The sequence below is a fragment of the Nyctereutes procyonoides genome, unplaced genomic scaffold, assembly GCF_905146905.1.
Source record: "Nyctereutes procyonoides isolate TBG_1078 unplaced genomic scaffold, NYPRO_anot_genome, whole genome shotgun sequence".
NCBI lineage: Eukaryota > Metazoa > Chordata > Mammalia > Carnivora > Canidae > Nyctereutes > Nyctereutes procyonoides.
Window position 1 is genome coordinate 21,650,520 of NW_026575120.1, and position 14,365 is coordinate 21,664,884.

The 14,365-nt window shown below is 43.4% G+C and overlaps 1 protein-coding gene across 2 annotated transcripts in view; it reads right to left on the minus strand.

Annotated features, from left to right (window-relative positions):
- Nucleotides 1-14,365, minus strand: part of UBE3C (ubiquitin protein ligase E3C) — a 125,471-nt gene that overhangs the window by 13,590 nt on the left and 97,516 nt on the right. For both annotated transcript variants that reach the window (XM_055335146.1, XM_055335145.1), the window contains exons 19-21: nt 10,300-10,512; nt 1,818-2,006; nt 1,649-1,715 (exon numbers count right to left, since the gene is read on the minus strand). In XM_055335146.1, coding sequence (XP_055191121.1) covers nt 1,649-1,715; nt 1,818-2,006; nt 10,300-10,512 — 469 coding nt within the window. The remainder of the gene's footprint in view (nt 1-1,648; nt 1,716-1,817; nt 2,007-10,299; nt 10,513-14,365) is intronic.

Below are 14,365 nucleotides of genomic sequence, written 5' to 3' on the forward strand. Positions count from 1 at the left end.
CAACTGTAGATTTCTGTAATATATATTTACAGATGAGAGAAAGTTATCTTCAGCCAAACTCAAGAATATACGCCACTTGCTAAATGTTAATTACTGCTTGCCACATTTTCCCTGTGAGTCCTACTTATCATAATCTCACCCCTGAAATCTTCAGATCCTTTAATAAGGAATTCAACTTCTTTCTGGACTTCTCTCATTAAAAAAAAAAAAGAAAAAGACTTTATACCTAGAAATATACATGAAGTTACTTATTATAGTGGAAGGTTAAATAAATCTTATATATCTATTTAATCTCAACAATTAATTGCATAAAGACATAAAGAGTACACACACACACATTTTTAAAGGAGACAGAAGTTTATGGAATACATCTCAAGGGAGAGGCAAGCAGGGCAGCAGAGGAGAAGCTGCCTGCTAGAAATTTTGTTTTTAATTTTTGATGCTAAACAAACAGAATGTATACTATAAATTATGTATCACCACAAACTAGAATAATAGACTATGAAAACTCACCAAAATGAGTGATTATTTTAAGGATGATTTTTTTCCCCTCTATTCACTGCTAAGTATATATGAGGTTAATCTTTTAAAAATCTTACGAAAGCTCAAAAGATACACCAATTCCATCTCTGAATAATTTCATTATTTCTCTAACGACTAATGTTGTCGAGCACATTTCTATGTGTCTATTGGCCATTTGTGTTCTTTTTGGGTTTTCATTTTCTTGAAGAGCAGAAACTTTTATTTATTTTTTATTTTATTTTTTTTTGAGCAGAAACTTTTAAGTTTAATTTCATAACCCTGAGGTCCAATTTGTTTGTTTATTCTTTTATTGTTAGTAAATTGTTTTTATGTTTTTAGTTAGCCCTGTTTTAAAAACAAAAGAGGGGGATCCCTGGGTGGCTCAGCGGTTTGGCACCTGCCTTTGGCCGGGGGCGCGATCCTGGAGTCCCGGGATCGAGTCCCGTGTCGGGCTCCCGACATGGAGCCTGCTTCTCCCTCCTCCTGTGTCTCTGCCTCTCTCTCTATCATAAATGAATAAATAAATCTTTTAAAAAAATAAAATAAAATAAAATCAAAAGACTTGGGACTCCCAGGTGGCTCAGTAGTTTAGCGCCTGCCTTTGGCCGAGGGTGTGATCCTGCAGTCCCAGGATCGAGTCCCACATCGGGCTCCCCGCGTGGAGCCTGCTTCTCCCTCTGCCTATGTCTCTGCCTCTCTCTCTGTGTCTCTCATGAATAAATAAAATAAAATAAAAATAAAATAAAAAAAATAAAAAATAAATAAATAAAAGCAAAAGACTGGAAGCAACCTACTGCATTGGTAGACATTTACAAAGACATGGTGTAACGAGAACCACAGGTGCAGAATAATGTGTAAGAATGAGGAAGGTGAGAATTCTGTATTTGTGTGTAAATATACAGAGATTTTTTTTTTTTTAATATACACAGAGAATTGAGAGGAGTGGTTACTTGTGGTGGGAGAGGCAGAGGCAGCATGGGACAGGAGGGGTCTCACTGTACACCTCCATCCCCATGCTGGGCTCTAAACCCTGGGAATGAATTACCTATACAAAAAGTATACTAAAAATTAGTTTGGAAAGATCTATAATAGTTTCAGGGATAAATACCCAGCAGTGACAACATACCTGAATAATTTGTAAAGGATTTTAGGTCCTCCAGACTTATGGGAACTTGTGCACCAGAAATTAATACCTGGAAAAAAAAAGTTCAATTCATAAAATTTGAGGTAGATTTTAAGAAAGCTTTTCCATGTTGGAAGACAAGTGTGACTCCCAGCACCAGTAAGAAGTATACCTGAATCTCCTGCTGATCAAACATTCGCAGCCACTCTAGATTCACCACATTGGCCAGGCCCTGTCTGAAGGCCAGGCAGTGCTGGCGGATCTGTCTGTTCAATCTGTAGTCAGCAACAAGGTGGATGTACGCGATCCTGTTGGCACTGGTGACAGGGATGTCTTTTCCACCAAATTTTAGTTCTACTACCTGTAAATATTAAAACAAGGGTCTGAAAATTCTAAATATGACTAGATGAAAAGAAAAGCAAGAAGCACATACTTCAAAGAAATCTGACAGCATTGCTCTGTACACAAGAGTCTACATAAAAAGCCACACCACTGCTGCACACACCAGTCTGTGTGAGTGCAAAGATGCACCCTTGGTGGGAATCTCCAAAGCTTGGCATCTTATTCTGTCTTTAAGTTAATCGTTAGTCACCAATGTTTCTTCAAATCTGGGGCCCCTGGGTGGCTCAGTTGGTTGGGCGTCCAACTCTTGATTTCAGCTTAGGTTGTGATCTTAGGATCATGGGATTGAGCCCTGTGTTGGGCTCTGCACCCAGCAAGGAGTCGGCTTGAGATTCCCTCTGCCTCTGCCCCTCCGTCATTGACACACACTCTTCCTCTTTCTCTAAAATAAATACATACATACATACATACATACTTAAAAAAATAAAAAATTAGGAATCACAAAGGGCAAAGATACGATCCAAAAACTGAACACGTCAAAAGGGATTCAATCTGAAGAAAACACAGGCTAAGGAATGAAGGTTGCAATAGAACGATTATTCCTATTTGTACAAATAGCACATTCTTCTCTATCTCCATCATGCTGTTAACCACTATGACGTACTTTATTCTTTCATTTTTTTTAAGTTTTTTAAAAATTTATTCATGAGAAACAGAGAGAGAAAGAGGCAGAGACACAGGCAGAGGGAGAAGTAGGCTCCATGCAGGAAGCCCAATGTGGGACTCGATCCCGGGTTTCCAGGATCACGCCCCGGGCCGAAGGCGGCACTAAAAAGCTGAGCCACTGGGGCTGCCCCTATTCTTTCACTGTTTAAAAAGATTTTATCTCTGGTATCCCTGGGTGGCGCAGCGGTTTGGCGCCTGCCTTTGGCCCAGGGCGCGATCCTGGAGACCCGGGATCGAATCCCACGTCGGGCTCCCGGTGCATGGAGCCTGCTTCTCCCTCTGCCTCTCTCTCTCTCTCTCAATGTCTCTCTCTGTGACTATCATAAAAAAAAAAAAAGATTTTATGTTTAAGTCATCTGTACACCAACGTGGGGCTTGAATTCACAACCCCGAGATCAAGAGTCACATGCTCTACCAACTGAGCTAGCCAGGCCCCCATGAGCACTTTAAGTATGACTCAGAGGACAGTGGTACATTTGAGATAACTGACCAATCTTTCTTACATATTTGGGCTGAATCCCAAAGAACAACCTTTCATTGTATGTAACCACACTCACAAAATCTTCAGGTCTAGCACAGAGTTGGAGAATACTCCTGGAAGCACTAGGTAGGAGCAGAGGCCGGATGCTGAGTCTCCCCCACCACGGTAACGTGGACACACACAAAACACCTATCCCTGTGAACTGCTTTCATTATTAATAAAATGCTGATATTTTTACTTTATCTTAGAACTGTGATTATGTAAACTCATATACACCCAAAGGTGATAGACAAAACACCACAATTATAAACATAAAAGCCTAATTTACGAGAATGCACTTTTTAAAGCTTGTTTACTAGAACTTAAACAGAAGAAATACATTCTCAGTTGCATTTGGATAAGGCCATCTATGCTAAGGATAAAGAAACAGAACAAATCCACAGTAGGTGAACGATGCCATTCCAGAATGACGAAGCAGGGGGCAAACCTCAGGGTAGAAACAGAGTGCTGCTTAGATCGTGGGTGATGGAAACCACACAACGTCCCCCTCATGGTTCTGTCACAGTCTTTGGTTCTCTTGGTGGTTGTTATACCCCGAGCATAAACTCTCCTCTTTTGGGCAACGGCATTTCAGCCCCCCCCCTTTTTTAAACCACTTTACAGAAAGGCCATTTTAAAGTCTGCTGAAAAGCTTTACTTACATCACCATATACGCAGTGGTTACATGGCCATCTCGCGCTACAGAAGTTAGTAAGCTCTATTAGATTTACTTCCTCTTGCACTGCACATTCTAGATAACGCTTCACTTCTCACTAATTCTCGTGCTCCATGCTGGAACCAGAGGCCTGAGAAAAGGCTGTGAACCCACATCTCCTTGCACGTCTCTGCTCCGGGGAGAGGCTGCAATGCCTCCGCACTCACAGTCAGCTAATGGGCCATCTGTTACCTGGGCCTCACGAGCTCACTGCTCTGTTTTAATGTACAAAACACCACCCCTTCCTTTAAGTGGATTAACAGCAGGTAATAAATGATCATGTACTAAGTGATTCAAAGACAAAGGACCCCTGAAACGATCAGGATTAGGTAAAGGACTTCCAAAGCCCCAGTAGCCCTGCCTTATCAGAAGGCAATGACATTTCCAGCGACTGTACATGGACTGTGCTGTGGTCATATAAATTCCTCTCTAGGCTACATCGAAACTATCCATGTTTCAAATCATGTCAAATCTGTCCTAGAATTTTAGTTCTTTTTTTTTATTTTTTTTATTTTTATTTATGATAGTCATACACACACACACAGAGAGAGAGAGAGAGAGAGAGAGAGAGAGGCAGAGACACAGGCAGAGGGAGAAGCAGGCTCCATGCACTGGGAGCCCGATGTGGGATTCGATCCCGGGTCTCCAGGATCGCGCCCTGGGCCAAAGGCAGGCGCCAAACCGCTGCGCCACCCAGGGATCCCCCTAGAATTTCAGTTTCTAAGAGCATATTTAAATCTCTACATATGGAACTAGAGCAGTTCTTAGGGCAAGAGCTATCTTTCCTGATACTCCTAAATGTCGCTGCAGAATGCACGGGGCCTCACGTTTACTTGCTAGAAGTGAGCTCATTTTATCCTCAGAGCTATGTACACACCCTCTGAAAATGAGGAAGGGCTTCTGTGACTTGCCTAGGGTCACAGAGCACAGCACCAAAACCAGGACTTTAACAAGGTCTTGTGACTCAAGTTCATGCTCTTGTACATAACAAAGATCACTTATGGGACCATCTTAAGCACCGAGCACTGTCCTCAGGGAAGAGATGTGTACAAACCAGTAGTCTAAAATGTCACTTAAAAAAAAAAAGATTTATTTATTTGAGAGAGACAGAGCACGAGCAGGGGGAGGGACGGGGCGGGGGGGAGAGACAGACTCCCCACTGAGCAGGGGGCCCGACACAGGACTCGATCCCAGGGCCCTGAGACCATGACCTGAGCCGAAGGCAGATGCTTCACCTACAGAGCCTGCCAGGGACCCCTCATGTTCATTTTTAAGCAGGCTTACAAACAGCCCATATATTGGTTATAGTAAAGAAAACAAGTTGGAGAGGAACACTAGTATTTTAAAAGGGAAGATTAACATATCCTACCAACATAAAGAAGTATTTGCATATCAGAAATTTTTATTTTTAAAATTTATTTATTTTATTTTTTTAAAGATTTTATTTATTTATTCATAGAGATGCAGAGAGAGAGAGAAGTAGCAGAGACACAGGTAGAAGGAGAAGCAGGCTCCATGCAGAGACCCCGAGGTGGGACTCAATCCAGGGTCTCCAGGATCACCCCCTGGGCTGCAGGTGGCGTTAAACCGCTGCGCCACTGGGGCTGCCCATCAGAAATCTTTAAATCCTAGTATTTTATAAACTTAAACCTGACTACATTTTTTTATCTAGCTCTGTAGATCTCCCCCATAAGATCTCCCCCACAAATAGCTGCTTTGCCAGTGACTTTCTTAATTAGTCCTATTTGACTCTTTAGTGTAATTACTCCTCTGCACTGTCATCCATAATCTCTTTATTCTGTGGGAATTTCTATGAATAACTGGAACATCTTCACACTTTTGCTTTTAATAGATTCCAATATTAGCAGTGGTGCTTTAATGGAACTCTTACATATGCGACATTTCACTATTACCATCTATTTCAGAAGGAAAAATGGGAAATACTCCCATTAGCAAAGACTGTAGACAGGTCATTATAAAACTGACTGTCCTAGTGCTTTTATTTAGTTTTTAAATCATGCCACCAGGTGGAGTGAGGCAGCAGTGGCTCTATGTGTTCATGGTGTCCTCACATCAATAACAAACCTCCTCTTTAAAAAAAAAAAAAAAAACCTGAATTTTACATGTTGAAACTTCAGCTCTATAAAATGGAAGAAGAGGGAATTCCTGGGTGGCTCAGTGGTTTAGTGCCTGCCTTCGGCCCAGGGCGTGGTCCTGGAGTCCCAGGATTGAGTCCCACATCAGGCTCCCTGCATGGAGCCTGCTTCTCCCTCTGCCTGTGTCTCTGCCTTGCTCTCTCTCCTCTGTGTCTTTCATGAATAAATAAATAAAATCTTAAAAAAAAAAGTAAGAAGAGGTGGAGACAAAAGCAACTAAATATGCTGTCCAAACACAATAGGGTTCTGTCCTCATCATTCTTATTTTCTCTCGGTGTTGAGGTCAGTTTTCAAGAAAGCCTAGAGATGTCCCAGTGAGAGAGCAAAGGAGGGAACCCAATGCAGTATCATTTCCTTTATTCCCTTCACAAGTTAGTCTACACCTACTACTTCTTCAATAGGTAGTTTTGTTTTTTTTTAAGATTTTACTTATTTATTAGGAGAGCACATTGCACACATGGTGGAGGGAGGAGTAGAGGGAGGAGAGAGAGAGAGAGAGAAACCCAAGCAGACTCCCCTGCTGAGCACGGAGCTGATGTGGGGTTCAATCTCATGACCTGGAGATCATGATCTGAGCCAAAACCGAGTTGGATGTTTAACTGAGTGAGCCACGCAGGCGCCCTATTAAATAGGTTGCTTTTTAAATGCTAAGAAATAGGGGGATCCCTGGGTGGCTCAGCGGTTTGGCGCCTGCTTTTGGCCCAGGGCACGATCCTGGAGTCCCGGGATCAAGTCCCACGTCAGGCTCCCAGCATGGAGCCTGCTTCTCCCTCCTCCTGTGTCTCTGCCCCGCCCCCTCTCTCTCTATCGTAACATATATATATAAAATGCTAAGAAATAGACTAAAATTCAAGTACCACAAAGACGGACATTAAAAATACCCGAGGGTTTATTTATTTATTTTAAAAAAATTTTTTTTATTTATTTATGATAGTCACACACACAGAGAGAGAGAGGCAGAGACATAGGCAGAGGGAGAAAGAAGCAGGCTCCATGCACCGGGAGCCCGATGTGGGATTCGATCCCGGGTCTCCAGGATCGCACCCTGGGCCAAAGGCAGGCGCCAAACTGCTGCGCCATCCAGAGATCCCTCCCAAGAGGGTTTAGAACTAGGATGTAGACATCTCTGTGTGTGCTTACCTTCGTTTCTGAAGACACCACTGTGGTGTAGAACCATGCAGCGGTTCTACAGTCCAGGGAGGAAGCCAATAAAAAGGTCTTAAATCTCCTAACTTTCCTTAAATCTCCTAACTCTTAACTTTGAATTCTCAGGACTAGCTCTGTGTATTACCGCAGCACAATGAAATAGTACTTCACTTCACTGGAAAACAGTTATGGTGGGTCCTCAAAAAAGTTAATCATTAGAATCAGTGTATGATCCAGCAGTGCTATTTCTAGGGATATCCCCACGGGAGTAGAATGCAGGGACTTGAACAGGTATTTCTACGGCCGTGTTCAGGGTGTCATTACTCATGACAGCTGAGACAATGTCCAGCAAGGGATGAAGGGATAAACGTACAGTGGAATCTTAGCCTTAGAAAGGAAGACATTCTGGGGAGTGCTGCACTCCAGGTTAAGGTGGAGGACATCTTGCTCAGTGAAATGAACCAGTCACAAAAGGACACTGTGTGATTCCACTCACATGAGGTCCTCACAGTCCTCAAACACAGAGACCCGAAGTAGAATGGTGGGCACCAGGGCACAGGGGTTCAGTATCATAATGTCCTGCCTGCCCCTTCCTCCTCCTACTCAAATAACACCTACTTTGCTCAAGATACTGACCTATACCTACAGAACATAACCTTAAAAATGAAGATTATGCAGATGTTCTCTTGTTAAAACGCCTTTCATTGCTTAACCCTCCAGCTGTGGTTTCTCTGAATTCTGGACCACCTGACCTGGAACATAAGTAGGCTGCTCCTGGGTCCCGCCCTGACTCAGAGAATCAAGATCTCACATCCCCTGAAGGGAAGCTCAGCGGTTTTCTTCTTTCTTTTCTTTTTTAAAAAGTAATCTCCATATCCAACATGGAGACATAACTCTGAGATCCATAACTCTGAGATCAAGAGTCACATGCTCCACGAATCAAGCCAGCCAGACACCTGTCAAAAATGTTTTCTTTTTATTCATTTTCCTATTGGCTCTGAAATGCATCTGTTCAGGCCATCTTACCCTGAAGCACTAAATACTGCAGACCAACTATGGGATGAGACACTGGTTCTCCTTCTGAGTGTTATGTCTAACCTTTCTAAAGTCCAAGGCCTCTAATTGTTCTCCACAATAACAGGAGAAGCCCAGCCCTCCTGGAATCTCGTAGCCCCCTAAGCTTAGCCACTTCTAAATGTGCTCACCTGCCCGGTGAATGCCTTTCTACCCACCCAGCGTCTCTTCCAGGTAGCTCTCCCTGACCTACTTGGAACTGAGCTACTGGTCACATCTGCCTCTCCTGTTAGAATGTGTATGCTCTCATAGTTTAGAAAAAAACTCCTTTGCACAGCATAATGGCTGGTACAGAGCAGCAATTATGTTTCATGAATGGATGGATGAAGAAATACAGACTAGGCAGGATGGCAAGTAGGTAGTGTTATATAAAAATAGTTAAAATTGCAATAGCTCAAATTTGTTCAGTATATGTGTTTATTTATGTATTATTTTTTAAGGTTTTATTTATTTATTCATGAGAGACATAGAGAGAGAGGCAGAGACACAGGCAGAGGGAGAAGCAGGTTCCATGCAGGGAGCCCGACGTGGGACTCGATCCTGGCTTCAGGATCATGTCCTGGGCCGAAGGCAGCACTAAACCGCTGAGCCACCCAGGCTGCCCAGTGTATGTGTTTATTGAAATAAAATGTTTATTGCTTATAACCTGGACGGTTAAAGTTAAGAAGTATCCTGTATGGGGCGATGCGTTATCAATGGTGATTTGATTAAACACTAAATATATATTTAATATGAAGTTATTTTTAAGCTGGCAAAGCTGATGACCTTTGAAAGCTTGAATTAAAAACCAAGTAATAACAGATAAAAGATAATAGTTTTATAGTTAAAATACAACTAGTAGATCCAGAAAAGATGACTGATCTACATAAGAATAGCAAAAAAGCTGTTTCCCCCCACCACACACAAAATAGACCTATTCATCTGAAAAACAAAAATAAGTTAGAAAAGCATAGCTCGTCACTTTAAAATCTAATAAAATGAGATAACACGACCTCAAAGGTCCTCAAACAACCTGGTTCATCAGTATATGTTAAGAAAGGTTTTGTGAATTATGGGAACATCTGAATATAGGCTAACGTAGACAAAATGCCAACCCCTGACCACCCATTTTAGCAAGTATCCCCTCGTGGCCAATATAGGTTATTTCTACCTCCACACACTGCCCCTGCTCTTGTAATAGTGGAAGCAAATTCCAGATGTTATCAATTCTTCCACAGTTTAGTATGTTGTACAAGAATGTTCATAGCATACTCTTCCTAGTAGCTGAAAAGTGGAAAGAACCCAAATGTCCATCAACTGAAAAAGAAAATGTGGTATATCCATACAATGGGACAATGTTCAGCCAAACAAAGGAAGTCGTGGCTCCTACAAGTGATAAGGCTAGTCCCAGAAGGCTGCAGACTGTAAGATTCCAGGGTAGACAGACACACAGAAACTGCATGTAGATCGTGCTCACCTACGCTGGGTGGGAGTGACCTGCTAATGGGGAGATGACACCATCCTGAACTGAGATGCTGGTGGTGGCTGTGTACTCTGGGAATACACTGACCAGGAATGTGCTTGAAAGTGTGCATTTTGTGGTATGCAAATTATATCCCAATAATGCTGTCATTTAACAATTAGTTTTAATTTCTAACATGCAAGGATTTTAAAAAAAGGATAAAGACAGCAAGACCAACCAGACTGATAATGAAGGCCAGCGATCAGTGTCAGAGCACCTCAGGGCCAGCCAGAGCGGGCCAGGAACAAGGGGACATTAGGGAACCTTAGGACTCCCATTGGGAAGGTGCTAACCAACGCTCCTGGGGGCAGAGAATCCCAGAGGACAGCTGTCACCAAGGCCTGGGGCCAGGGCTCATGTGTCCTCAGCCCCCACAGGCTCCCGACATCACACCCTCAGCACACTGGGAATCTTTCCTATTGCTGTGTGGACAGGAGCTGGTGTCTGTCACAGAGTGGTGATGGGCCTTCTCACCTGTGCTTCCCCCAGGTCATTGTTCACCACGGTGAAGTTCAGTCCAAGCTCCTCCACGTCACCTTCATAGCTCTTGAGAAAAAGCAGATTCTTATACACTTCAGGATCTAACGAGGCCAGATGGTGAATGTCCACGTCTGCACTGGTTCCAAGCAATTTGGACAGGAAAAAGCCAGCAAAGGGCAATTCTACCAGCATATTTTCATAGAGAGCCTTCAAATGAGAACAGGGACCAATGATTAGCATTTCAGAGGAATTCTTTTTTCATACTACCTATGAATAAAAAAAGTCCAACTTGAGATTTAACAGAATCCTAAGACAGCAGATACTTTTCTTCCTGATAATGACAACAGTGGAAGCTAGTATTTGGTGAGCATTTACCCTGTGCTAGGCCAGTTTAACCATTTTTTTAAAAGATTTATTTATTTATTTTTATTTATGATAGACACAGATAGAGAGAGAAAGAGGCAGAGACACAGGAGGAGGGAGAAGCAGGCTCCATGCCGGGAGCCCGACGCAGGACTTGATCCCGGGACTCCAGGATCGCGCCCTGGGCCAAAGGCAGGCGCCAAACCGCTGAGCCACCCAGGGATCCCCAGTTTAACCATTTAATGCATGCATTCAGTATGTCACAAATCCTAAAATAGAATGTCAGTGTATTTTTGGGCTGACTCAATGGGGATGCTCAAGAGCCACATCTTTTGTGCTGTAGCAGAGGTTGGCACATGTTTTCTGTACAGAGATTTGCAGACATAGGAGTCTCCTAGGACCACTGTAACAAAACACCACTCACTGGGGGCTTAGAACAACAGAAGCTTTTTTTAAAATTTAAATTCAATTAGCCAACTTACAGTATGTCGTTTCAGATGTAGTGTGCAATAATTCATCAGTTGCATAGAACACCCAGTGCTCATCACATAATGTGCAACAGAAACTTAACAGCCCAGAGTTCTGCAGGCCAGAGGTCTAATCAAGGTGGCAGCAGGACGCACTCTCTTGAAAGGCTTCCCTGTCTTTTCTGGTGTTGCCAACCATCCCCGGGGCCCCCTGCCTTCTGGCTGAGCCACTCCAAACCCTGCTTCTTTCAGAGGCTGTCTTCCCTATGTGTATCTGCACCTCCCTCTCCTTTCTCTTCTAGAGACCAGTTGTTGGATTTAGGGATCCACTCTAACCCAGTATGGCTCATCTTAGCTTGCTTGCATATGCAAAGATTCATTTCAAAATAAATCAGTTCACAGGTATGGGGGATTAGCGTGGAGCTTCATCTTTTTGGGGGTCAACCCTGCCCATGACAGCAGGCTAGACCAACTTGGTGGCCACTCCTCCACTCTGCCTTTGTAGCAAAAATGGAACACAGACAGCATGTAGACGAACGAGGCTGCTGTGTGCCAGGGCTAAATTTCACCTAATTCCCAAAGTCAAGAAATACTATTCTTTAGATTTTTTCAGCTATCAAAAGGAAAAGCATTCTTAGCACACTGAAATGGGTGGCAGGCTGGACTGGGCCCACACGCTACAGACTGCCAAGCTCTGTTCTAAAGTGAGGAGACTGGACCCTGGAAGTCAACAGGCACTTGTGTGGACACATGAGTTAGCACGCAGTGGAGCTGGAGTCAAACCTGGATGCCTGGAAGCCCACATGGAAGACTGTTCCACTCTGAGTTACCAGACACAACGCATGACTATCTTTTCACTCATGTATATTAGAGGATAATTTGCACAGAGTAAAATAAAATGTACATACAACTTATAAATACAGCTTGAATTATTATAATTGATCACACCTGTGTAGTGGCCACTCAGGTCAAGGTACAGAACATTTCCCCCTCCCCAAACTCCCCATGAGAGCTCCCTCATGTCCTTCAGCCACATCCTCCTTCACCTTAACCCCATTTTGTGGTCATTACCATGGGTAAGCTTTGCTCTAGGACTTCATCAATGTCTTATAAGTGTGTGTTCTTTTATACATGCCTTCTTACAACATAATGTATTTGGGGTTCCTCTGCATTACTGTTTGTTCTTTTATTTGAGGCTGTGTAATATCTCCAGCCCTGCATCTGATGATGGACATGTGAGCTGTTTCCCATTTGGGGCTATGGGAAATAAAGCTGCTGGACTGTCTAGGCGAACCTTTCTGTGGATCTGTGCTTTGACGTCTCAGTATAGACACAAGACCTGCTGACAGGGGAAGCACTGGGTCGTGAGGTGCGTTTAGCTCTATTAGGCAATGACATGCTGTTTTCCAAAACGCACCCATTTTCAACCATGACCAGCAACACAAGAAGCTTCTAGATGGTCCAGAACTTCACTGATTTATTAGTGTTGCCAGTTTTTAAATTTAGTCATTCCAGTTGCTGCAATGGGGTATTTCACTATGGTTTTAATTTGCATTTCCCTGATGACCAGTGGTACTGGATAAATTAAGCCCTGGTAAATATTACTATATTAACCTCCAGATTCTCTATCAAGAGAAGGAGGAAGTCAAGTGATGCTGGTTTTCCAACATGATGTCAGGGTTCATCTTGCATGACAAACATTCCTATGGCCTAAGGCTGTAAAATGCAACAAGGAATGAGAAGTGGGCTGTAAAATTTTCAGAAACATTCTTATTATTTTATTCTAGCAGATGGCGGACTTGGAAGCCCCAAAAGTCTTCTCAAAAATGTTCTGAGGAAACGAAGCTACTACTTAGCCAGGCGCTGCACTAAGCACACATCAATGGTCTCATTTCCATCTGGCCTATATGGAGGATCTCCTAAGTAGAAGGGAAGAGTGACTCTTCTACAGAAGTCTAGGGGAAATCTGGATTTCCATGACCAAGGCCATTTTTGCTATAATAAGAGTGGTCTGCAGAGACATGACAATGACAGGGGGAGTGGAGTCATCACCCCCACTTGGTAGGTAGGGAGCTGGAGGCAAAGTCTCAAGCACACATTATCACAAGCCTTTCTCTTTTAGGGGGATGGCAGAGGGGACCCACTGCAGAAAGTCCTGTAGTAAGCTGCATCGTGTGTACTGTGCTGCAGATGTACTCAGAGCTTTTAAGTCACTGTTAGAAGCTCCAAGTGCCACCATGCTGCTCATGGAACATGGCCATAAAAACAAACTTGAACCCCAGGGGGAGTCATTCAGCCATAAGAATGCAACTTCAGAAGCCCCTCTTTTAGGAGGCCGTTTACCTGGCCACTTCCACACACTCAAGGAGTGAGACACAAGGCTTTGCTGAGACATACTCGTGCAAGCAAATTCACAGGAGACCCACAGCTTCCAGGAAGAAGAGGCTCTGGGCCTCCAAGCCCCCCGCCCCTGCATCACCCTGCCCTGGTGATGGCTCCCTGCACCACCACAGCATTTACTCAGCTATGTCACGTCAGACATGTGCTATTTCCGCACGAGTAACAACCCTCAGTGGCACTGGTCTGTAAACCACTGATCCTTAAACACACCTTCACACAAGTGTTTCCCCGTTCCTTCTCTGCCACTGGAGAATGCTCAGGTTCACATTAACACCTACACTTTAAAGTCTCTCCCGCTAACAGGAGTGGAAGGAACCAGAAAACAGCGATTACACATCCTCCTGAAAGTAAACATCCAGAGTGTACTGACTTCTAGTTTCAGAAAGCCGTGGACAGACAGCACGAATAACCCTTTTCCCAAGGTTAAGGGCTTCAGGTTTACCGTTAACTATTTATTTCATAATATCCAACCCCCCAGCTAAGACTCCAGATGTTCTCTGCCAGGGAGACTGAACTGTTATGTTCCTGTGCTTTTACTTCTGATTTGAAGACTAATGATTACCTGATTAATTCTGAAAACATGGCAAAAAAGGACTCCTGGAGGAGAGAATGGGCAATAAAATGAGACTAGCACTTATCTCATCTACTGATAACACAAAGAGTTGTTTTGAAAAGCCACAGTTTGCTTAAAGTTAAGAATGGCTAATACTATTAACCTGAAGCACTTAAAAATCCCATTACTTGTAAATGAATGATGGCTTCAAAGCCAAGGAGAACACTGTGAGCCCGACGTCGTGATTGATTCCAGGTGTTGAGGAAAAAGCCTCATG